The sequence below is a fragment of the Ahaetulla prasina genome, chromosome 7, assembly GCF_028640845.1.
Source record: "Ahaetulla prasina isolate Xishuangbanna chromosome 7, ASM2864084v1, whole genome shotgun sequence".
Classification (NCBI taxonomy): Eukaryota; Metazoa; Chordata; class Lepidosauria; order Squamata; family Colubridae; genus Ahaetulla; species Ahaetulla prasina.
This window is the reverse complement of record NC_080545.1, coordinates 52,671,910-52,698,659: the sequence shown is the minus strand read 5'-3', so window position 1 is coordinate 52,698,659 and position 26,750 is coordinate 52,671,910. Positions and strand designations below refer to the sequence as shown.

Sequence of the window (26,750 nt, the reverse complement as noted above, 5' to 3'; positions counted from 1 at the left end):
GCTGGGTTCACTATAAACTAAAGAGCTGTTGTTATTCATCTGGTCTCCTGCCTCGTTATTGCCCGAATCTAACAGGTTTGTTAAAAACAGATCATGCCAGACTAATCTCATTGCATTCTTTGACAAAATGACAAAATTAGTGGACCAGAAGAATGCTGTCGATATAATTTACTTGGACTTCAGTAAAGCATTTGATAAAGTAGACCATAACCTACTACTAGATAAAGTAGAAAAATGTGGGTTAGACAGCACCACCACCAGATGGATTCGTAACTGGCTGACCAACCGCACTCAACGTGTAGTCCTCAATGGAACTACATCCACATGGAGGGAAGTATGCAGTGGAGTACCCCAAGGCTCTGTTTTAGGCCCAGTACTCTTCAACATCTTCATCAATGACTTGGACAAGGGGATAGATGGGGAACTCATCAAATTTGCAGATGACACCAAGCTGGCAGGAATAGCCAACACTCCAGAAGATAGGCTCAAGTTACAGAAGGATCTTGACAGACTTGAACATTGGGCGCTATCTAACAAAATGAAATTCAACAGTGAAAAAAGTAAGGTTCTACATTTAGGCAAAAAAAACCAAAATGCACAGGTACCATATATGTGGTACCTTGCTCAATAGTAGTAACTGTGAGAGGGATATTAGAGTCCTAGTGGACAACCATTTAGATATGAGCCAGCATTGTGCAGCAGCTGCCAAAAAAGCCAATACAGTTCTGGGCTGCATAAACAGAAGGATAGAATCAAGATCACGTGAAGTGTTAATACCACTTTATAATACCTTGGTAAGGCCACACTTGGAATATTGCATTCAGTTTTGGTCGCCATGATGTAAAAAGGATGTTGAAACTTTAGAAAGAATGCAGAGAAGAGCAACAAAGATGATTAGGGGACTGGAGACTAAAACATATGAAGAACGGTTGCAGGAACTAGGTATGTCTAGTTTAATGAAAAGAAGGATTAGGGGAGACATGATAGTAGTGTTCCAATATCTCAGGGGCTGCCACAAAGAAGAAGGAGTCAAGCTATTCTCCAAAGCACCTGAAGGCAGGACAAGAAGCAATGGGTGGAAACTAAACAAGGAGAGAAGCAACTTAGAACTAAGGAGACATTACCTGACAGTTAAACAATCAATAAGTGGAACAACTTGTCTGCAGAAATTGTGAATGCTCCAACACTGGAAGTTTTTAAGAAGATGTTGGATAGCCATTTGTCTGAAATGGTGTAGGGTTTCCTGCCTGGGCAGGGGGTTGGACTAGAAGACCTCCAAGGTCCCTTCCATGTTAAGATAATTATATATTAGTGTAAACAAATCACATAACTAGCCCAGTCATCAAGCTAAGTCCATTTACTCAGAAGGTTTAAGTATTACATCCCATGCATACCAACTTTCTGTTTTGATTAAGGGAATCTTTTACAGAAATGGAAAGTCAAAAGAGTTGGAAAGACAAAATAGAAGTATGCCAAGTGAATTGTTTTCTGTTTATTTAGAAACTAGAGAAAAGAAAAATTTGTAACTCACTCACTCTTTCTTTCTTTCTTTCTTTCTTTCTTTCTTTCTCTCTCTCTCGCTTTCAAATTGATTTATATATATTCTACAGAGAAGGGAAAGTGCATTTTTTGTACATTTATTTATCTAACATTTATATAGTTGCCTAATTTGAACATTGTGATTCTCAGTAACATACAATACATCACAAAATATATACAAAAACCAAATTAAAAATCCCAGTTAAAATCAGTAAAGAACAATTGAGAATTAGTCAGGAAATTACATTTACTACATTTCTCCAGACAAGAAATCTAATCACTATGACCCTAAGTCCTGAAAAAGTAGTCAAGTTTGTAGTATTTTTCTAGAGGCCAACAACTTTGAGGCCAACTGTGTGTCCAGGGAGGAGGGAATATTGCAGAGGACAAGGGCCACAATGAAAAAGGCACACATCCTAGAGCCTAACACACATTATTTTAAGAAAGGGATCAAAAGCATGTCACTCTAGTAGAGCATTCGGGATGGGTAAATATCATTGACAAAGGGCAGTCTCCAAATTTTATTTTTTTTATTTTTGTCCTGACTTCGTTATTTTTAATAACTCAAGCTAATGTTCTTAGCCAATACTCCTACATTCTCCTATTTTTTTGACAACAGCCAGTCACCCAGCTGGCTTTCATGGTTAAGACAGGACTAGAACTCAGAGTCTCTTGCATTTCAGCCTGGTGCATTAATTTTGCTAGACCAAACAAGTCAAATAGCCAAATTCTGTGCCATGCAGAGCTTTATAGGCAATCACTCCCCTGCAAATTGCATCCAGAAACCTACTGAAGGCCAGTGTGGTATTTAACTGGTGAATTGAGATACTCCCATAACTACCTGTGCCACTGCCTTCTGGACCAACTGTAGCTTCTGGGTGGTAAGTTATGGAGGATGGCAGTTCAAATTTACACTCCTGAATTGTCATTCTTTATATGTGTCATAAACACCACTATAAGATCTCTTAAATGTTCAAATAAATCAATAAACCTTGTCTTGCTATTATAGCTCTTGGTTCCTTACTGAAACATTTCCAGTGATAATCCTGTAATATATTTCTTCTGTGAAAGAACTATTACTCTTTTTAAAAATATTTTTAAAATATTAAAAAAATGAATTATTACTCTTATAGTAAAATATTTTTTTAAATAAATGTACCTACATATAAATATTTTAAATAATTAGTTATACCTACCAGTTATATAAGTTTATGGCATCCTTGGGGAATATATTAAGCCATAATAAGTTTTTACCAAGTCTTTCTTTAATTCCAGTTTCTAAGGCATCCCCCTACATCAGGGGTGTCAAACTCGATTTCATTGAGGGCCGCATTGGTGTTGTGTTTGACCTTGGAGCCCCGAGGTGAGCATGGGTAGGGTAGGCATGGCCAGGGTGGGCATGGCCAGCTCGATGCCACTCATGTTTGGGGCACCTGTGGTGGTGCCTAAGCCACCATTTCCCTCAGACTCTCCCTCTGTCAGATTCAGATTAATGTCAGAATTCCAAGTAACATCCCCAACAAAATAAAATTCCGAGGCTTGAAGTTCCTCAGATTCCTCACATTTTATTAGAGATGTCATATTGGTACATCTGGGAAAACCTGAATCTGAAAGTTTCCAGGGTTTTCCCCACCGAAAGGAGAGTTCAAGTCCCTGCCCAACACCTACAAGTCCATCACATGGTCCAATCCGAGCACCATCCCTACTGGATATATTTCCCAGCTCCAACCTCCCAGGTGCAGAGCAAGATGTCCTTGAGCCTCTGAGAAAGGAATGTTATTATATCCCCCATGCTCTACGCAATCCCACCTCCCAATTTCCCACAGTAGTAAATGTGGCAGGTCTGAAGGCCCAATACAAAAGATGGCTTCCAGGCCTGATACCTCCATTCTCATTATAATCTCCTTCTTTTCTTCCTTTTCCTTTCCTCTTCATTCTCACCTCATTTTCCTTCCCCTCTTTCCTTATTTTTCCTTCCTTGCTCTCTTCCTGTCTTCCCTTCTTTTTCTTTTTCTTTGTCTTTCCTCTTTCCCTTTAGTCTTTTCCTGTCCCTTCTTGCATGCTCAAATGCAAAAGGGGAAACATTTCTCTTTTATTTTGTTTTTAGTTTGTTCTGCTAGCCTGCTGCCAGAGAAAACGGAGCTTGGGAGGCCCATGTCTGCCCCCCCCCAAGCCCCTGTTTTTGGCTGCAATAGCCTCCTGCAGCCATCTACCAGCAAAAATGGGGCTGTGCGCTGAGCTCCATTTTCACTGGCAGAGGCACCCTAGGCGATCCTTTGCTATTTCCAGGATGGCCCTGCAGGCCAGATCTAAGCACCCTATGGGCTGGATCCAGCCCACGGGCTTTGAGTTTGACACCCCTGCCCTACATCATTCTCCAATGTATTAGATTGATAAGAGTTCGTTTAAAGTATCATTTCATGGAAGAACTTACTTCACAACTTTAAAATTGTTTTAATCTGTCTCAGGTCTATAATTGTAATACTTGCAAACAACATTTATTAGTCAAGAAGTTAACAATATTTTAGAAATATTGCCTGTTAGAATCAGTGCAAGATTTATTTTTATCAGCTATATTCTAGTTTCAACTATGGTAATAGATAGTGGGAACATACATGTTAAAAATGCCTTACCTTCTAAAGAAATATCAGTTATTATTCAAAGTTAATTGGCAATAAAAGCTTGCACAAAAACAAAGCAACAAGACATATATAATTGTAGATGCTGCTCCTTAATCCAGATGTCATTTTCATAGTTGAAAAAAATCCAAATATCCACTTTTTGAAACCAGTGTACCTGGAAATGGCAGCCCTGCATTTGCTCTGGTTTCCAACCAGATACTGTTTAAAGATCAAAATCACCAATTTTGCATGAAAAAAAAAGAACTTGAGAGCTACCATTGATGTATGTAGTTGACATGATGTACATACATAATCACTTCATCAGGACTTTATAAAAAGATGCTATTCTTCAAAGCAGCCTCATGTATTAATTGGAATTAATCTAGTAGCACCTATTCAGAATAGCAAAGTTTTTAATAAATGCATCAATGTCTGTAACTTTTTATTAAGACCTTCTATGCATAAATGTGAGTCAAAATAGACATCTAGGTTTATTGCAGGATCCTGTTTCCATGTTAGCATTATGGCCTTGGGTTTAATTGATCCTAAGAATCTATTTCTGGTTGGATAACTGTCTATATCATAAAGACACTTGTAATCTGCCTCACAGGTAACCTGCATCTGCATAACCTTTTTGTCGCCTCTAGGAAAATGATGCTCTTCAAAATGTTCTTCCACTCAATGCAACTGTCTTGCCAATTACAGTACATCCGAAAGCACTTGCTGGTTTATAATAGCATATTTGTAGAGGGGGAAATCCTGCTCGAATAGAAAGAAAATACATATCAAGGTGCACCTTACTTATATCTAGTCAGGCACTTACAGCTGCAATTTTGCACCCTGGTACACACATTTATTCACTGAACTATAGAAAATCAATTAGACATATTTGAGACCATTTCTTTCCATACATTTTTTGCAATCAAAGAATAATCTATCGCTTAAGACTATATAGCCTGTGCTGGCATATTAATACATGTCCCTTGTGCCATTATTTTTCTCAGTGGATTTCCTTTTTTCAGGTAAATCTCCATGTGAAAAAAGAACTGACTAAAAAGGTAATTATTACAATAAAAATAATTATGACCAAAAAAAAAGCAATATGGTAGAAACGCTAATGTTCTAGGAAAGCTGTAATAGCAGCCTCTTTTTAAGTACACAATTCCCTCTTTACAAACACCAGCACTAACAGATTTTAATTCTCAACAGAACCATAAATGCTTTGAAAACTTTGATCTCTTACCCTCCCACCATGTGGCAAGATCAGGAAACAATATAATGTTTCTTCCAGAGATGGGATTCAAATCCCAGCGCTACCAGTTCACTATTGGTAGCAAGCGAGCATGCAGCACTTCTATGCATGCGCAGAAGCTTCTGCACATGTGCAGAGTATTTTTGATGATGTCTGGGTGGGTTGGCAGAGCCTCCTGCCACCACTGCTACCAGTTCATCTGAACCGGGGCAACGGGTAGAAACGTACCCCTGGTTTCCTCTCAGGGTATTCCAAAAGTTATGAATAATTGTACTGGGAAAAGAGAGTCAGTTTGATCTAGTAATTAAGGCATCAGGTTAGAAAGCAGGTGACCATGAGTCAAAGTCCCACCTTAGCCATAAAAGCCACCTGAGTGACCTTTGGCCAGTCAATTCTAGATCCAGCTGACCTCATGGGGGGGTTGTTGAGGAGAAAATAAGAGGGAGGAGTATTGTGTTCCTGCCTGGAGTTCTTTGTAAAAATAATAAAGATAGGATACAAACAAACAAATACTTGACCATTTCAAGTGAAATTGTTTGTAACACTAGTGAGAAAAGTCCAGGTTTTCTACAATCCACCAACCAACTGTAGCTAGGCTGAACTTTAGGTAAATCTAATTATGTATATAATGTACTACTGTGTTCCACAGAAATCTGCTTTTAATGCTGCTGAAATTCTATATTGTAAACATAAGTGCTACTATTAGAACTATGTTGGGAGGATTTGTTGAGTTTTTGTGTGTTTGTGTTGCTACTGTTGAGCTTCAAAGCTCATTTAAGTGTATAGCCTAGGGTAGGTTTTTTTGTTTCACTACTGAAATGTTAACCACTTTAATCAGCACCTCTTTGCTACTGAGCTTGAAACAAAATACATTTCCAATTATTTGTTCCCTCAAATTCTTCTGATAATTTCATATCATCCTCCTTTGACGCCTGAAAAATGAATTTTGTAATCTTTCTGTATTTTTAAATAACCCTTTTCTTTATTTTCTGTATTTCTTAATTTTCTTTTTACAGATAAAACAGCCATACAGTAAGGGTGGAGAGAAATATATGTAATATAAGCACTTTAAAAGGAGAGTGGTCTATTGTAAAGCATTTGTAACCATGACAACAAATTCTACATGTATTTTTTTATTTAAAAAAGACTTGATTTTTTCCTTTCATTCATTTTGGTTAGCTTACATAACTGTAACTTCATTGGCAAGTCTGAAAAAGATCAAGCATGAGTAAGTGGACGTTATTAAGCTCAAGTACAACATGGATACAAGGACAAAATGGCAACAATTTCATGTGAATTCAAAATAAATAGGAATTAATTTAAAAAATAAGTCAATTCCTAGTAAAGATACTAAGTAGACTGTCAAACACACATAAATTTACACTGGTTTCAAATATTTAACTTCTTATGGCTGAATATAACTTGACAAACCATACTTGCAATATAATTTATAATAAAAGTAATTAACATATAATAACACAGTAGAAAAAAAATACACAATAATTTATGAAAAGTGTATGTAACAATTATCAGCAGCAGTAGACAGCTGAATACCAAAGAAAAAGATACTAATTATTTTTCTTCAAAGTTGTATTAAATTTCAAAAACAGTACGACATACAGTAAAGCAAAGAAAAAAAGACTTAAATAGAAAAAGAAAGGGATAGGGAAAAGCAAAATTGGGGCGTACAAACAAAAAAGGGGGGGAAAGCTATAGAAAAAAGTAACTTCCAACTTTCTTCAATACAGATAAAAACTTAAAAATCAATGACCCTTTGAACCAGAATAAACCATAAGGAACAGTACTTCTATTATCAAAAACATATGAAAGCCCCAGGTTAAAATTCCATTAAGATACATCTAATTAATGATGGAAAGACTGTATAAATGAGGCCTGCAAGATAAAAATGTACACAGAGATAATTCTGACTAATTAAGTTGTCCTTTGCATTTACTGCTTTAACCCTTGGGGAGGGGGAAAGTTTCTCAGAAAGAATGGAACTAAATTGCTAGAGCTTTATAAACCAATCATAGATAATTGGCAGCCAATATAAGGCATCCAACACAGGCATAGAGTACCTATACAACAAGGACAAACCTAGCAACGTCTTCCTGTGCTAGTTATAGCTTCTGAACTATTTTCAAGAGCAATGCTTCATAAAGTAATTACAATAAGACAATTTTGTGATTATCAACACATGGATTGCCATATCAGAAATCTATGTCCAGCAAATCTCATACTGTTTGTATCAGCCAAATAGTGCCAATATTGATAATAGGTACCCGTTGCCCTTGAACTTAATGACAAAAAAAAAAAACACCTTGCAAGCAATCTCAGCTAACTGGCACATCTATTTCTGAAGCAAAAATGCAAACCAGTTCAATTACCCACATTTCAGACTTTGGAACCATTCCTCCCCACCTCCCCCTGAATCTTAAGTCCTAAAGAATTTTTTAAAAATTCAGCCTAAATTGATTTGCCAAAATCCAACTATCACTACCTCCAAGTCCCAGTCTTAGTTATGCAAGGTCACACCCAATCCAGCTGTAACAAAGAAAAGTGATATGAATAATAAGTATAAAAATAATTAATCTCATCAAACATCCTAATGATTCCATGGAACAGTTCTATATAGGCATTAGAAGCAAAATGTTTGCCAAGGAGCTGAATCATGTGCCACAATACTTTTCTCTTAAGATAATTGTACATCAGGAAACTAACCATTTGCAAGATCAGCCTCTAATTCCACCAGTTCCAAAGAATCTAATGTCCAATGTATCACAGCCAATGAAAGATTAAGGAAAATAAGGAGAAAAATACTCTTCAACTTTCTCTTCTGACAAAGAGAAGATTGTCTCTGAAAGGGAACAAGGGTGAATCTATCTTCAAGCTGTCCTGAGCCCAGACTGAACTGAGTGCAGATCCTCAGTGGTCTTTTGAGAGCATTTGGACATGTTACCCCCTCAAGTCTTTTAGAAAAAAAGGAGATACTGAATTCCAGGTACAGCTGTACATTACAAGCCATAAAGTTCATAGTAAAATGCATGCACACAATCTGCACTGAGTTGACAAATGTTTGTCTCTCCTGCCAGAAAGTTTTGGAAGTGTCACCTGTTTCATGGTTTTGTCTAATCAGCTGGATGACCGGAAACAGATCACTGCTTCCTTACTATTAATAACAAGACTGATTTGAAGCAGAAATTACCAGATAGGGGGAAATTATGAAGCTTCTCTCTCTCTTGTAGCAATCCAGCTCAAAAGTAGCTGCTTTCCATCAATATCATTGAGGTACATACACTATATTCCATCAGCCAATAAAATACACAAATTCACAAAAACTGTGTTTCATTGCCTATTGGAAAGCAAGACAGCATATAAATGGAATCCAATGTAGAAGCCAGCAGCTGTATCCAGTGGAAGCTTTGTTGAAGTAGAAGGAATATGTCTGGATGTCTGAAATTGATTCCCTTCACTCAGAATAGTTGTCTGCATCTTTCCAAGAATGTTTGTCATTCAGGGGATGTACAAGATACAGTTCAGAAGGCAACATTATGCTAGTCAATGATTGGGTATTTGCTGCATTTGCTATAGTGGATGCCAGAACTGCAAACCTTGCCTTGGAGTGCAGTTACATGAAACAGAAAGCTCATTTTGCTTTCTTAATCAGAACTTCCATTCCTACATGGAAAATTAAATTTAGAGATGACCATGTGAAAAGGTGGGTGAAAAGTCAAGTATTTCATCATGTGCAACTCAAATTATTGTAGAAAAATACTAATGTACAATTCAGCCTGAGGGATATATTACATGTGGTTCCAATCAGGAGGAAGAAATTAATTAATACTTACCTGAAAAATTAAAGAAATTTCCATTACTCCCTGTGCTAGCATAATAATTCCAAAGCATTGAAATGTTCCTCTGGATACATTTCCAAAAGTAAAATTAGAGAAAGTATTTTGAATATCTTTTAAGAAAAGAAAGGGTCAGCAAGCCTGATGTAGTTTTCAAAGACTCACTTTAATTAGCCTTCAATATAAAACTATTTGGAAAATGGGACAAAGTTGAGGCAAACTAGATGTTCTCTTAATTTCAAGCATGCTGCTACTTACTTAATTTTCCTTTGAAACTCAGCAGGATGAATAGAGACTTATCTCTGTCCTTCCCAGACCAAATCCCTCAGTTCCCCATATGGCTACAATGCTTAGACAAAATGGAGATTTTGTTAATCTAATTGAACTGCATGAGAAGGATCCAATTTTTGTTAAGAAGTTAGCAAGTAAGCCTCTCTCTTCATTCACTGCATTCTGAATAAAATCACTTTGTTTGTATTACATATGAGGAGAAAGGGATACATAATTACGTGCCAAGAATTGGCAAAATAAGAACTACCTCAAAACAGTATCAACAAACATTTTTAAATAGCCAAAATCTCACAAGATTATCAAGCTTTGCTAGGGTTCTCATGCCACATTACTGAAATTTAGCAAGAGAGTTCACAAAGTTTTTGTGCTATGTCACTAGAACGTGTGAGATCACAAAAATCTCATAAGATCACTGACCTCACATATGGGCATACTCAAAAGTAGGACCGAGTCATCATAACATTATCATGCAGACGAATCAAATTAAGTACCTGCACCATTTTGAGGTTGTCAGAGCTCCTCCTAGACACACCTGGTTTCATAAAACTGCAATAATTATTTTTATACTTAGACAGTTGTACAGGTAGTCCTTGACTTACAAAAGTTCATTTAGTGATCATTCAAAGTTACAACACCACTGAAAAAAGTGACTTATGACCATTTTTCACAGTTACAACCTTTGCAGCATCCCCATGATCACATGATCAAAATTCGAATGCTTGGCAACTGATTCATATTTATGACCGTTCCTTTGGCCCAAGGTCATGGGATCACTTTTTGTGACCTTCTGACAAGCAAAGCCAGATTCACCAATTTACTAACTTATCAACGGCAGTGGCGACTGAGGCAAGAAAAGTCGTAAAATGGGGCAAAATTCCCTTAACAAAATCTCATTTAACAACAGAAAATTTGGGCTCAATTGTGGTTGTAGGTCAAAGACTACCTGTAGAATGATGCTGACTTCCAAAAAAACAAAGGGTTATAGGGACTTTTTGCCAATATCAGGGTCATAGCCTTTTTTTCAGACAATAACAAAAAATAAGAAATTTCTTAGCATACATAAAAAGCTTTTCCCTCTCTGTTATTTTGTATATATAGCCTCATATATCTCAACAAATGTGTAGAAATGGTTGGTTATTGTTCTTCTTATGCTACAGATGTAATAAATTTAAAGGACTATTCATATACATACTTTAGTTTACTAATAGCTCCTTTTTGGTAAGAAATTGTTACTATGGTGAACCAAATAACTATGCATGTGGGAGAGTTGTTTTTTGTTTTTATGCTTTCAAATCATTGTTGACTCCCTATGACTTCCTAAATTAGTCCCTACAGTTTTCTTGGCATAGTTTTTCAGAAATAATTTGCCATGGCCTGCTTCCTAGGGCTGAAAATAGTGACTAGCTAGCTTCATATCTAACGCAAGTCAAACCCTCAGTTCTAGCCTGATACCTGCCAAACTTTAAAAGCGCTTAATAAAATCTGTCAAATTTCAGGCTTCGCTGTTCTATCTATCTATCTATCTATTATTATTATTATTATTATTATTATTATTATTATTATTATTATTATTATTATTATTATTATTATTATTATTTAAAAACAAACAAACATACAAACAGTGCATTTTTTCTGAATAGAGTATTGACCGAGTCAAAATTTATACAGCTTATAACATAAGTATTTCCCAAATATAATTTATATATTTCAATTTCTGCCATAATATTCTTTTTTTCTACTTTATTTTTCATCTCTACTTAATGTTTAATATATACTCAATATTACTATCCGCCCTGATCTCCAATCTTAATCTTATTTCATTTCATTATTTTATTTCTCTATTTATCACATATATTTCTCAAAATCACCACATTTGTAAATTATCATCAATTTGTTTTCTTATTTCCTTTTTTCTATTGAAACCTTTTAATTTAAACAGTCATTTCCATCCTTAGTTTCTTTTTTTATTATTATATCTTGGTATTTCACATTTATCTCCTAATGTCAATTACTTTCTAAGGTGGACCAAGTTGAGGCAAACTAGATGTTCTCTTAATTTCAAGCATGCTGCTACTTACTTAATTTTCCTTTGAAACTCAGCAGGATGAATAGAGACTTATCTCTGTCCTTCCCAGACCAAATCCCTCAGTTCCCCATATGGCTACAATGCTTAGACAAAATGGAGATTTTGTTAATCTAATTGAACTGCATGAGAAGGATCCAATTTTTGTTAAGAAGTTAGCAAGTAAGCCTCTCTCTTCATTCACTGCATTCTGAATAAAATCACTTTGTTTGTATTACATATGAGGAGAAAGGGATACATAATTACGTGCCAAGAATTGGCAAAATAAGAACTACCTCAAAACAGTATCAACAAACATTTTTAAATAGCCAAAATCTCACAAGATTATCAAGCTTTGCTAGGGTTCTCATGCCACATTACTGAAATTTAGCAAGAGAGTTCACAAAGTTTTTGTGCTATGTCACTAGAACGTGTGAGATCACAAAAATCTCATAAGATCACTGACCTCACATATGGGCATACTCAAAAGTAGGACCGAGTCATCATAACATTATCATGCAGACGAATCAAATTAAGTACCTGCACCATTTTGAGGTTGTCAGAGCTCCTCCTAGACACACCTGGTTTCATAAAACTGCAATAATTATTTTTATACTTAGACAGTTGTACAGGTAGTCCTTGACTTACAAAAGTTCATTTAGTGATCATTCAAAGTTACAACACCACTGAAAAAAGTGACTTATGACCATTTTTCACAGTTACAACCTTTGCAGCATCCCCATGATCACATGATCAAAATTCGAATGCTTGGCAACTGATTCATATTTATGACCGTTCCTTTGGCCCAAGGTCATGGGATCACTTTTTGTGACCTTCTGACAAGCAAAGCCAGATTCACCAATTTACTAACTTATCAACGGCAGTGGCGACTGAGGCAAGAAAAGTCGTAAAATGGGGCAAAATTCCCTTAACAAAATCTCATTTAACAACAGAAAATTTGGGCTCAATTGTGGTTGTAGGTCAAAGACTACCTGTAGAATGATGCTGACTTCCAAAAAAACAAAGAGTTATAGGGACTTTTTGCCAATATCAGGGTCATAGCCTTTTTTTCAGACAATAACAAAAAATAAGAAATTTCTTAGCATACATAAAAAGCTTTTCCCTTTCTGTTATTTTGTATATATAGCCTCATATATCTCAACAGATGTGTAGAAATGGTTGGTTATTGTTCTTCTTATGCTACAGATGTAATAAATTTAAAGGACTATTAATATACATACTTTAGTTTACTAATAGCTCCTTTTTGGTAAGAAATTGTTACTATGGTGAACCAAATAACTATGCATGTGGGAGAGTTGTTTTTTGTTTTTATGCTTTCAAATCATTGTTGACTCCCTATGACTTCCTAAATTAGTCCCTACAGTTTTCTTGGCATAGTTTTTCAGAAATAATTTGCCATGGCCTGCTTCCTAGGGCTGAAAATAGTGACTAGCTAGCTTCATATCTAACGCAAGTCAAACCCTCAGTTCTAGCCTGATACCTGCCAAACTTTAAAAGCGCTTAATAAAATCTGTCAAATTTCAGGCTTCGCTGTTTTATCTATCTATTATTATTATTATTATTATTATTATTATTATTATTATTATTATTATTATTATTATTATTATTTAAAAACAAACAAACATACAAACAGTGCATTTTTTCTGAATAGAGTATTGACCGAGTCAAAATTTATACAGCTTATAACATAAGTATTTCCCAAATATAATTTATATATTTCAATTTCTGCCATAATATTCTTTTTTTCTACTTTATTTTTCATCTCTACTTAATATTTAATATATACTCAATATTACTATCCGCCCTGATCTCCAATCTTAATCTTATTTCATTTCATTATTTTATTTCTCTATTTATCACATATATTTCTCAAAATCACCACATTTGTAAATTATCATCAATTTGTTTTCTCTTATTTCCTTATTTCCATTGAAATCCTTTAATTTAAACAGTCATTTCCATCCTTAGTTTCTTTTTTTTATTATTATATCTTGATATTTCACATTTGTCTCTTAATGTCAATTATTTTCTAAGGTGAACCAATTTATCATTTCTTATTTCCCTATTAATCATTTTACCATTTTACCAAAAACTATATATTTCTTCAGATTTGTTTTTCATACCACCTTTTTCAGATACAAAGATGATTAAGATTAATCTCTTAATCATCTTCTTCTTAATTTCTATTAATATCTTATTTAATTTCAATTTCATTTGAATTTCCATAACTTTACCACTTCTAAATACACCATTCAATTTATATCATAATTCAATTTTTACAATACTGATATTAATACAATTCATTAAATTCTATAGATATATAGTATATTTCCTTTCCTCCTTTCCCTTGTTTTTCTCCATTCTACCATTCATATTACGCAATATATTTCATATTACAATCACAAATGTTAATAATAATAAGTGAATAAAAGTTCACTTATTACTATAGGTAAACATCATATTACCTTTCCTCCTTTCCATTAATTAGAATAGAATAGAATAGAATAGAATTTTTTATTGGCCAAGTGTGATTGGACACACAAGGAATTTGTCTTGGTGCATATGCTCTCAGTGTACATAAAAGAAAAGAAAATAATTACTCATTTTAACTATTTTCTCTTGGTCCATCCAGCAACCCACCTCTTAAAATTTTCCTCCCTTTATCCCATTATCTCATTTTCTTTCTTTTTTCTTTTTTTCTTTTTATAATTATTATGTCTTTTCTTCTGTATCCTTCCTTTGACTTTTAAATCCTTTACTCGTCTAGTTTGTCCTAAATTCCAATCTGATCTATTCCCCTTTTCTCCTCTCACTTTTCTTATTTTCCCACTGTTGATCTCAGTGTAATCATTTAACCTTTTTGTGCCTAATCCTTTTCCCTTTTCTTTTCTCTCTTGCTTCATCCAACCTCTCTATTTTTGGCACTGTTAATCCCAGTGTAATCCTTAAAAATATTTTCCTCTAGTTTTTTCCTCTTTCCTTTTCTTCCCTTAGTTTGCTTCTTTTTTGTAGGTTGTTTCCTCCTATCCCTTCTCTTTTTTTCATTGTTACTCCCAATGTAATTGGGAGTTTCGGGATTTCCTCTTTGCTGATGATGCTGCCGTTACTGCTCACTCTGCCAAAGACCTTCAACAACTTATGGACTGTTTTAGCAAGGCCTGCCAAGACTTTGGACTAACAATCAGCCTGACAAAAACACAAGTCATAGGTCAAGACATGGATTCACCTCCCTGTATTACAATCTTTGCACAAGAACTGGAGGTCATCCATGACTTTGTATACCTTGGCTCAACTATCTCTGACACTTTCTCTTTAGATACTGAGCTGAATAAACGTATTGGTAAAGTGAGTTACAAAGAGAGTATGGCTTAATAAGAAGCTGACAGAACATACAAAGATCCAGGTATATAGAGCCTGCGTCCTGAGCACATTCTTGTACTGCAGTGAGTCTTGGACACTTTATGTATGGCAAGAGAGAAAGTTGAACACCTTTCATATGCACTGTCTCCGACGTATTCTTGGCATTACCTGACAAAACAAAGTTCCAAATAGTGCAATCTTGGAATGTGCTGGAATTTCTAGCATATATACACTTGAAACAGTGATGTCTACGCTGGCTTGGGCATGTCTTGAGAATGGCTGATGGTCAGATTCTGAAAGATCTCCTGTATGGAGAATTCATGCAGGGAAAGAGCCTCAGAGGGAGACCACAATTGTGATATAAGGATATCTGCAAGAGGGATCTAAAGGCCTTGGTAATGGACATTAACAGCTGGGAAACCTTGACCTCTGATCATTCAGCTTGGAAGCTAAAGATGCAGCATTGTCTTCTCCAATTCGAAGAAACACTTGTTCGGCAGGCCGAGGCAAAGAGGCAGTCCAGGAGCCAGCGAAATCTGGGAGCTGGGCAGGGGACAGAATGTATCTGCCTTCAATATGGAAGGGATTGCCACACTGAATTGGTGTGGCCTTTTTAGTCACAAGAGATGCTGTTTTAGGACCTCTTTCCAGAACACGATACCATAGTCTTTTGAGATTGAAGGATGCCAATGCCAATTCCCAATGTAATCATTTAATTTTTCATCATCAATGTCTTTATCTTCAGTGCTGTTTTCTTGCTTCTCATTCTTAGCCTCTTTATCCAATTGAATATTCTCTGACACAATTTCTCATTTTCTATCACACATCATTTTAACCATCTCAATTAGTTCCTGCCACATTTTGATGTTCTGGTTTGTTTTTAAGTCCAATTTACAGTTTTGTTATTTTTCACCTCCTTTGGTTGTCGAGATCAAACAGCTTAAAAGAAAACAAATCTTCCTTCACACTTCCCACGGCTCTTGTACTCAAGGTCACTGTAATTTTTTCCAAATTTCAAATTGTTTGTTGTAGTGTTTTTTTCCACTAGCAGATGTCTCTCTCCAATCCACAAGTTTCAAATCAACAAGCTGCAAAATATCCAATTCGTGTATTAAATCTGCTTATCAAATGCTTTTCAAGTTTCTTCTTTCTCTTCATTTTATATATCCCAAATTCCAGTTTAAAATCCAATTTCAAATCCACGTGAAAAGTTTCCTTTAAAGGGCTTTTCTATTTTGAATTTTGCTTTGTTCTTCCTTCAAAGTTCAAAAATTTTAAAATTATGTCCAATCTTGTTCAGAAACTATTTTCTTTCGGGTTTATTTTTCTTATAATAATTTTATATCTCCAAATCCAATTTCCAATCCAAATATCAAGCTCCATTCTGGGTTTTAGTGCTTTAACTTCTCTTTTGTTCTTCCTTCAAAGTTCAAAACTTTTAAAATTATGTCCAATCTTGTTCAGAAACTATTTTCTTTCGGGTTTATTTTTCTTATAATAATTTTATATCTCCAAATCCAATTTCCAATCCAAATATCAAGCTCCATTCTGGGTTTTAGTGCTTTAACTTCTCTTTTGTTCTTTTCCCTTCATTAACATTCCCCAATGTCAATTAGCTGCTATTTTCTTGCCGGGACTTCTTTTGAAAATTTTAAAATACCTCTTTTTTATCTGTGAGTTAGCCAATCACTCACCGGGTACCAATACTCCGTCCAAAACACCGCTCCTGCACAAATCTTATTCCGGTTGCCCCAGCTTCATGACGGTCATGATGGCTGTTGCCCCCCACCGCCAGATCAAAGAGTTTCCTCCGATCTCCGAGGAGCTTGCTTGTTCTTCTTGGTCATCCAAGGTGCCTCTCCTTCTTCACCGTCCCTACAAGATGGATCCGGTCTGAAGACCCGCCCCCCAACAGCAGTTTGTCTGGCTGGATTTTCACTGTCTGCTATTTTCTATCCAGTCTCGCCATGACACTTCCGGTTGTCTCCTGGCTTCACTGTTTATCAATGGAAAGCAAAATCATGCATATCATTCTGTATGATTCAAGTTTAATTTGTTGCTGAAAAATAGATAAATAGATTTTAATATAAACATGAATATAGACAAAATGTTTACTTTTGCTATTGTACAGAAAGAGAAAATATCATGATATTATTATATATGCTCCCTGGCTATGATAAACTATGGATGTTTCACAGCATATATCATACAGGCAAGAAGAGGTTCCCAACAGCACCCAAAGACTAAGAGATGAGCAAGGTCTATAAAACTCTCTACAAGGTCACCAGGGTGTGACTCAATAGTAAAGGATGTTCATGCAGAGCATGTCTTTCTACAAAAATATGCATTTACATACAGATGAATGGGAAAGAGGCTTATCACATATTCAAAAGTGGGGTCCAACTGCTTCACAGGCTCTCCATTTTTATAATATTTGGAAAAGCCCTTGATTTGAGTCTTCTGAAAAACAGTTACATGTAGGTTACAAACTAATTATTCTCACTCCTGTTTACTATGCCTTTATTAAAAATAGTAAGATATGCATCATTCATAGAGTGATGTTTTTATGACACTTTTATGTAGAAAATGTTTATATGCTATAAATATATATATATATGTTTTTGTTCTTAAACTGAGACACAGAAGAAGACAATCCTTGCAAATTTTAAAATACTATATATTTTTAAAGAATTAAAAATTTTCCAGAATCGTGATCTAGCTTCAATTTTACTGTATGTTTCTGGCACAGAATACAACTGTTATATCAAAACCATCTATATTTTTACCATGTAAAAATCTGAAGCCACATAGACAGTATTTATGAAGTAAAATTTAACCAATACATTCCAAACTTCAAAGCAAATTGACTATCAAAGTGTAAAGCAATATTATCTGTGATGTTGAGCAAAGATAACCCTTAGGGATGGTACAGATTTTGTGAAATAAGCTTCAGTATTTTATGATCCCCTGGGAAAACAGCTTATAGCTTTTTAATTCTAATGAGAGTTCTGCTGAAAGGCAGTATCTTTCAGGACCATTTTGGATCATATATGTCCTTTACTATGAAAAAAAAACAATTTTTGTTTGTTTATTTTATCAGGAAATATATAAGTTTTAAATCTAAAAAATTACAATTGCAGTTTATAACTTGCAAATAAATTATAAAAAAGAACATCATATCCTCAGCATTCTCAACTCTGAGGTGAACTCAAACCAAAAGCATAATCACCATTCTGAATAAACTAAAGTTAGGATATTCAGATTTGCTTCAATAGATTTCCAAAGTTTTAAGTTTATGCTTCAGCGAGGCTCCAACTTACCAAGATGCTTTTTGATCCACTGGTTTCCAATGGAATAATAGGAAGCTCTTGTCTTCCCATTGAATGTACATTCAAATAAACATTCCTCTGTGAGAGTATGAGAGTTTGCCATCACCTATGATGATGCGCTATTTCTAAATAATTTGTATACCAATTATTTTGCATATTGCATATAATTTATTTTTGTATACTATTTATATAATTTTGTATAACTTAGAACAAGATTTATTGCCAGGTTCAATATTATGTCTTTTCATAATTTTACAGATTAGCATACTATGCATTGGAATAGGAATTATTCTAATGAATAATTCAGTGAAATTATTCTTTTCCAATCAGAATTGAATAGTCAGAATAGAATTCACTGAATAGAAGTGAATAGGAATTATTCTCTTCTCTTCACACACACAAGGGACTTTGAAGAGAGGCTAGCACATCTCCCATCTCAGGCTTCCTGAACAGTAAATCTCCACCATCTCTCTTTGCAGATCTTCAACTCATCAGAAGTCTTCCAAACATACTCAACATGAACAGCTAGGTTAAAAAAAAAACACTTTACTATATCTAGACTGAAGCCACCTCAAGCAATTACTTACTGACAGTGTGAGACTGCAGTTTCTTTTATGTTCTGATACATGATAGTCTAATTCCATAGCTAGTGTCTCCAACATTTCAATAGACCTTTTGCCCCATGGTTCATTGGCCTTAAAATGAAGCAGTTGTTAGTTATTGATATATCTAATATCTTTGCTGGAGAACTCTTGGATTTTTTCTTTCTTTTCACATCAATTCCATTCTCTGTAGTGTCTGTTCTTTTCTTCTGTGTCTGGAAAGTCAAACACCATCACTCTCTTGCCCTGATTTAAAGCTCACGAGTCCTGCTCTTGCTGAGCATGAATTCAATCAGTTAAATGTAGAGCTCCCTTTTCAGCTCAGAAACCAGGAAAAATGTTGGAAAAGCAAACCACAAGTCTTATGGAGACAAAATAGAGGCTAGAGAAGGACTACAATATATTATTGTTTCACATATGTATAATGTAAGACGTACATGTGTGTGTATGTGTGTTCGTATTCCATAATCCCCTCCCTTGCATTCCAAACCATTCCCTCCCCCATTGCTTCTTGTCTGGCTGTGAGCAGGGTTTGTGAAACAAGCCATGACAGTATGTATGTATGCATGCATGCTTGCATGTATGTATACATGTATTGATGACCAACAAACAAAATTATGCCTTCTAATATGACAATGGTTAAGTTTTTGAGAAGCCGGAAGATTATCCAAATACTGACTGTGATGGGATAGTATGTGCAGCTGCTACCAGTTTTTCTTAACTTTCTGCAACTGTCCTGACAGTTCACGACTAAAGGGAAGAGGTGATGATACATAAGGGTAAAAATATTCAATAACCATACCACAGTTCAAAAAGATTTTAAGTAAAGAATGTGGGCTTTTCAGGAAAAGTAAATTTATCATACTGGAATATTTGCTGCATTATCTTGTACTTGACTTAAGTACAATTGAAATAATCTTTGACATGCTGTGACATTCCAAAATTAGCATGACTTTTAAAGATGCAAAGTTATCTGGAAAATTGTATCAACAGTTTTACATAGTTAATTAATCCTGCATTAACTGGATATTTCCAAACTTAGAAAATATATATATATATATATAAATTGCCGACAGGGGTAGGATTCAAAAATGTTAGCAACCGGTTCTCTGCCCAGTTGCTTGGTGGGCGTGGCCATGGTGGGCGTGACCTACTTGGCCTCCTGAACCACAATGGGGGAGGCGTTTTACCCTCCCCAGGCTCCAGAGGCTTTCCTTGAGGCTCCAGGAGGGTGAAAACAACCTTCCCCGGGCTCTGGAAGCCAGAAATGGGACCGTTTCTGGACTTCTGGTAGGCCCATTTTTTGCCCTCCCCAGGCTCTGGAGGCTTTCCTCGAGCCTCTGGGAGGGAGAAAATAGCCTCCCCCGGGCTCCAGAGGCCCTCTGGAGGCCTGAAAATGGCTGTTTCTGGACTTCCGGTACTTCTGGTAGGCCCATTTTTTTGCCCTCTCCAGGCTCCGAAGGCTTTCCTTGAGCCTCTGGGAGAGCGGAAACAGCCTCCCCCAGGCTACAGAGGCCCTCCAGAGGTTGGACATGGGCCTGTTTCCGGGAGGCCCGTTTTTGACCCTCCCAGAGCCTCCACGTCGGTCCTGCACTTACCTGGCATTCAAAACCACATGGAGACTCCTGGGAGGGGAGGGGCCAGCCAGTCCTTACAACTTTGGTGAACCAGATGTAAAATTAGCAGCTGATGTCCGAACCAGTTGAATCCCCCCCCCTTGCTTGCTGACCATACAATAGGAATACAAATAGATTTCAATGTAATCATTGAGGTATTAATAAATTAATATTTATTTAAATATTTAAGATTATTGTTATTATTAAAACAAGAGAAGTTCATCCGCTCTGTATTCACCATCATTATCAATACTGGTAAAGAATAATCATCAAACAGGACTCAGGCATGCTGAATATTATATAATTTCAACTTTGACTGGATTAGCTAAAAGTTTTTAAACAGATCTGGGACTCAGATTATTAAAAAACTGAAGCTGTCAACATTATTTATTACACAAATTGAATATGGGTTTTCATCCTTAAAAATCTCAAATAAATCCAGACCTTCACTCATGAGGACCCAGATTGTTGTGAACAATATGCTGACATTATAAACCACTCAGAGACAGCTGCAAAACACTATGGAGTGCCCCTTATAGTCCTCTTAGGAAAGGGGTGAGGTCAATAGTAGAAAGTTTTTGGTTAAAGTTTTTAGGATTATGGGAAGAGACCACAGAGTCAGGTAAAGTATTCCAAGCACTGATGATTCTGTTACAGAAGTCATATTTTCTGCAATCTAGATTAAAGCGGTTAACATTAAGTTTAAATCTGTTGGTTGCTCTTGTATTATTGCAATTAAAGCTGAAGTAGTCTTTAACAGGAAGGACATTACAATAGATGATTCTATGAGTTAAATTTAGGTCTTGTCGAAGGCGACCGAGTTCCAAGTTTTCTAAGCCTAGGATTTCAAGTCTGGTGGGATAAGGTATTTTGTTGTTTTCAGAGGAATGGAGAACTCTTCTTGTAAAATATTTCTGGACACGTTCAATTGTATTGATGTCAGAGATGTGGTGAGGGTTCCAAACAGGCGAGCTGTATTCTAGAATTGGTCTAGCAAATGTTTTATATGCTCTGGTTAGTAGTGTAGTGTTTTTGGAAAAGAAGCTACGCAAGATTACGTTAACAATTCTTAAAGCTTTTTTTGCTATGTAGTTGGAAGTTGGAAAACATTTCCTGAAATATGTCTTTGTAATAGGCAAATGTTTTTGTGTGATTTCCAAAGCATCTTAAAGTTTTAATATATTTAAATATTCTCTGAAAGCTGCCTTCTCTTGTTCTCATAATGGGAGGGGGAAAACACATTGCTTTTCTACCAGTAGTCAGATAGGCTTAGAGAAAATACATATATAGCTAAAATCTTGTATTAGCTAAATTAGTTTGCCCACCTATTTCAGTTTGTCAGACATTGTAGTAGTTTTTTAACAACTTTAGGAAGCTTTCCTTACTGGTGCCCTGTCCATAGGATGCAATATTCTCTGAAGTCTGAAATACTACTTTATTTATTTATTTATTTATTTATTTATTTTATTTATTTTGTCACAACATCATATAAAAAGATTTTATAGTATATAAACATATATATGAGTAAATATTGGGAGGTATAAGCATCTATATATATATATAGGAAGAAGAAAAGAAAAACAATAGGACAGGAACGGTAGGCACATTTGTGCGCTTATGCACGCCCCTTATGGTCCTCTTAGGAATGGGGAGAGGTCAATAGTGGAAAGTTTTTGGTTAAAGCTTTTAAGATTATGGGAAGAGACCACAGAGTCAGGTAAAGTTTTCCAAGCACTGATGATTCTGTTACAGAAGTCATATTTTCTGCAATCTAGATTAAAGCGGTTAACATTAAGTTTAAATCTGTTGGTTGCTCTTGTATTATTGCAGTTAAAGCTGAAGTAGTCTTTAACAGGAAGGACATTACAATAGATAATTCTATGAGTTAAATTAGTTAAATTTTTTAAATTAGTTAAATAAATGAGTTAAATACTTAATATTAAGGCTTTGCAAAACATTTCAAAGGGCTGTGCAAGGTGATCATCCATGAAGCACTGAGGCAACTGCATCCCTAGAAAGCTTAAGACAGTTGCTTCAAAAGCTTTCCCAGGTTATCTTCACAAAACAAAGTGTCTGTGCTTATGCATATGGATGCAAAGAAACCAGGAGACTGTGAATTCTAGTCCCATTTTAATCATGAAAACCAGCTAATTACCTTGGGCAAGTCATTCTCAGCCCAATCTTTCACAGGATTGTTGTTGTGGGGAAAATAGGAAGGAGTACTATCATGTTTTCTGCCTAGAGTTATTTTTTAACATAAGAAAGGCAGTCGATAAATACATAACTAATAACAACCTGGGAAGGCCTCTGAACTTACTACAAGATGTAGCTACTTGCATTCTTCCAGGCAAGGAATACCCTTAGCAAAGTGTTTCTTCAAGTGCTTTGTACAACCCCTTGGACATTCCGCTATCTTCAAACAAATCGATATTAGCAAATCAAATAAATATCACTGGAGAAAAACCCACACACACAGCACACACCTTGTCTGAAATGACCATACACCATCAGGTGTATCTTACTCAGTAGAAGAAATAACTCCTGTTTTATCAACTTGTACTCAAATTCAAAATAGATTATATTAAACTGTATAGTAATACTGAAATCCATAAAATCCATATGGCAAGGAATTTTCCTAAGAAGTAATACACACAGAGAGACAAATGTAATCTATAACATTCCAACAGTAGAACAATACCTTTCTTAAATATCATTTATTTTTGTTTATTAACCAAATGAATATGATTGCCCATTTCATGTAAAGCCTTCAGCAAGCCAATAAAACACTAAAACAAATTTTCATATATCTAATGCTTAGAAACACAAAGCAATAAAAAACAATGTCAACAAAATAGTGAAACACTATAGCTAAACTTGAAAAAAATATTTGAAAAGTAACAACAATTCTGCAATTTACATAATTCTGCTGGAGTGTATAACAATGATGGAAAGCATAGGATCAACCTATAGTCCCTATTTAATAATAAATGGGCTAAACTGGGCAACATACGTTCTTAATGTTCTGTCACCTACTATTTCTGTTTTATATAATTTAGAAAAATTATTAAGAAAATGTTCTGTTTATATAAATATATACTTATTATCCTGAAATTATTATTGTTTTAAAATTCAGAGGTACAGTATGTGTTTTATATTTTTTGCAAAAGGAACTACATTCAATTTCTGCCATTAGAATATCAGCCAACAGCTTGGAAAGATTCTTGCCAAAGATCTCTGAAAGCTGTTTCCATTCAAAGCAATCACATTGAGTTCCAAAGAGAATTGACAACGTAATCCTAAAAATCTGTGTTTGGACCATTCAGTTTATCATTGCAATTAAGCGAGAAGGTAATAGACAGAAGTTGAGAATGAACCATAATCAAGCTGCCTATTTCACACATAGGCTGATTAAGTATGCACTGATCTCCATGCGATATAAGTAGTTTGAACGTATGACTTCAACCCCAATCACTAGTACTTTCTAGACAAACTTTCTAGCAAACATTCAATTCTGAGCATTTAACAGTTAAAAATATACTAGGTATGATAATCTAAATGTACCATTTATATTTTGTTATGTACAGAACTCTTTATGTTAATTGAAAGTTAAGTTTTATAGAAATACTTCATCACAATCTATCAAAGTGCATTTATAAACTTTCCTTGCAACTAGAAACTTTAATAAGATAGAAATACTGATCAAGAAATTTGTAGGATTTATTTATTCATTAATTCATTTAATTTACATGGTTAAACATGCATTTCAATCAGTTCCAATTAAAACCTGTCATCAGACATTTCAGTGCAGAAATGATTACAGAAATAGCCATCTATTCAGAGAGATGAACTTTTAAACCTTGCCTAGGCAAGCTTGTTCATCTGCAAATGAAATCTTTAAAAGAAATAGAAATATTTTCTTATTCAGCTTATGCAATCTTGGGAAAAATTTAAAAGAATCTGTGTTAAATAAATAACTCTTATATTCATCCCAAATAAATTATAATTTCTAAAACATAGATATTCAACAACATTTGCTCATTCCATACATAATACTAATTAATACATGGTGATGTTCTTTTCATAAACCAATATTAGAAGCCATGGGGAAGCATTTATTTTCCCAGAAAGTTATCGAACATTCAAACAAGCTAAGCCTGAAAGTTAATAATAGTCATTATTACAGAAACACTTGGCACAAAGTCAGAAATGGCAGAAGAGTGAATGTTTTGCCAATCATATTTGCTCAATAATTTCAAGATTTTTTGGAAGTCAGTGATCAGGTAGTAATAAAATTAGTTCCACAAATAACTACTGTGGAGTAAAAATCATATAGTACATAATAGCATATTTGCAGAATATTTTGTAAATGATAAAATTTTTAGTAAAATAATACTTTAAATAGAATACATGTGATAATATGACCAAAAATAGCCTTACCTTCTTCTGATCTTCCAGCTTGTGACTGAATGGATTTCTTCCATGCCTACTCATATCTGAAGATAAATCCATCACATCCAATCCTGTCCCCGAAATGGAATTGATAGCAGACTAATCCACAATGTAAGGTTTCCAGGCACAAAGATACACTGCTATATCCATCACACAACTTTGTGGAAATTTGCTGCCTTGAAGAAGTAAATTAAAACTCCATGGACTGAGTAGATGAAATAAATTTCACAATTTTCTCTCTGGATCTTCTGAATCAACATATCGTCTTTAAAAGCAGATACCTCCAAAGGGAAGTGAATATTCACACCTTTAATTCCAATTTATCTGTTTCTTCCTATACAAAATTCCATTTTTGAAAGTTACAATTTTGTTGGCGAACCTATTGAGAAAGAAATATAAATTATAATTAATGGATTATATATTACATGTTTCTAAGAGCAGAGTAGAGTAGAGTAAAGTAGAGTAGAGTAGAGTAGAGTATATTTATTATATTATGTATTCAATTTGAAAAATACTTTTGTTAGGGCAATTATCACATAAGATATGATAACAATGAGTCCTCATCCAAGTATTAACCTGATCCAGACACACTTATCTTTCTGAATTTAGACAAGGCAAGGTGTTGCTTTGTAAATCTAGTACTGCCTCAGTCACATATAAAGCCACCAGAATGTTAAACTTGTAGAGAAGGTTAAATTTGTATTGCACATTAAGCATTCCCTCATACATTAGGCATACCCCTCTGTAAAGTTTATGTAAAGCTTTTATCATCAGTTAAATTCTGATACCAGATAGAAATTGATTGGTAGAAAAGTAGAGTGGAGGCGAGACTATTGGACAGAGAACAACATGCAATCATCATAATAGTACTTAGGTGCAGATAGTGGATTTAGGGTTAGGTCATCACTATCATGGCTAATTGGCCTAAAAGTCAAAACAGTAACAAACAGATGAAAATACAAAGGCTGTATTTTATCATAGCATAAAATAACATAACAAATTAATTAATTTGTTACTATTATGTTGCCTGACTCTGTTGACTCTGGGTGGTTTACAAAATATTAAAAACATTTATTTGTTTGTTTTTATTTATTGATTAGATTTACTTGCCTGTCATTTATTTGCCTGTCTCATATCGAAATGACTCTTTACATTTAAAGCAAAAAACCAACATGAAGCAAAGCAAATGACAGACATAACAAAACCAAGTTGAAACAAAGAAAAAGAGAAGGGGTTGAAATCAGTTTCAATTATGTAATGCCATTTTAAAAGGAGAAGGCTATTAGCATTCATTCTGTACAAAAAATACTCTGGAAACTCTTGATTGTCTCAAGGGCCACTTATCGCTGATATTATAATTTGTTATTTCCACAGAGAGCATCATTTGAATTGTATCCCTTGCTCAAATTGTCTTGGATTCTGTTTCTGAGCCTGTCAAAAGCTCTAATGAACACCCTGTGTCTCTTCTTCCTCCTCCTGTCTCATTTTTAAATTAATAGCAGCTTCCTTGTACAGACTGAGATGCCAAGCAAGGCCAGGCCAGCTCTTTTATCATTTTATTTCAATCTGAGAAAGGCTGCCAGACATGTATGCCCTTCCTTTTACCTCTTCTATCATTCAATTTATTGGTCACTGAGCAGAAGAGAAAGAAAATATATCTATGGTGTACACTAGACAGTTAGTCAATAACAGTGCTTTATTCCTGTTATTCATCACAATTTTCCTATAGATTTAATACACAAGTTAGAGTGTGTCTG

At 35.0% G+C, this 26,750-nt stretch overlaps 1 protein-coding gene across 1 annotated transcript in view; it reads right to left on the bottom strand.

The window, feature by feature from the left end:
* Positions 1–26,750, bottom strand: part of NAV3 (neuron navigator 3) — a 576,609-nt gene that overhangs the window by 395,282 nt on the left and 154,577 nt on the right. Inside the window, exon 2 of the mRNA XM_058190061.1 lies at positions 24,982–25,372. Within this exon, the coding sequence (XP_058046044.1) occupies positions 24,982–25,053 (72 nt within the window). The 5' untranslated portion in view covers positions 25,054–25,372. The remainder of the gene's footprint in view (positions 1–24,981; positions 25,373–26,750) is intronic.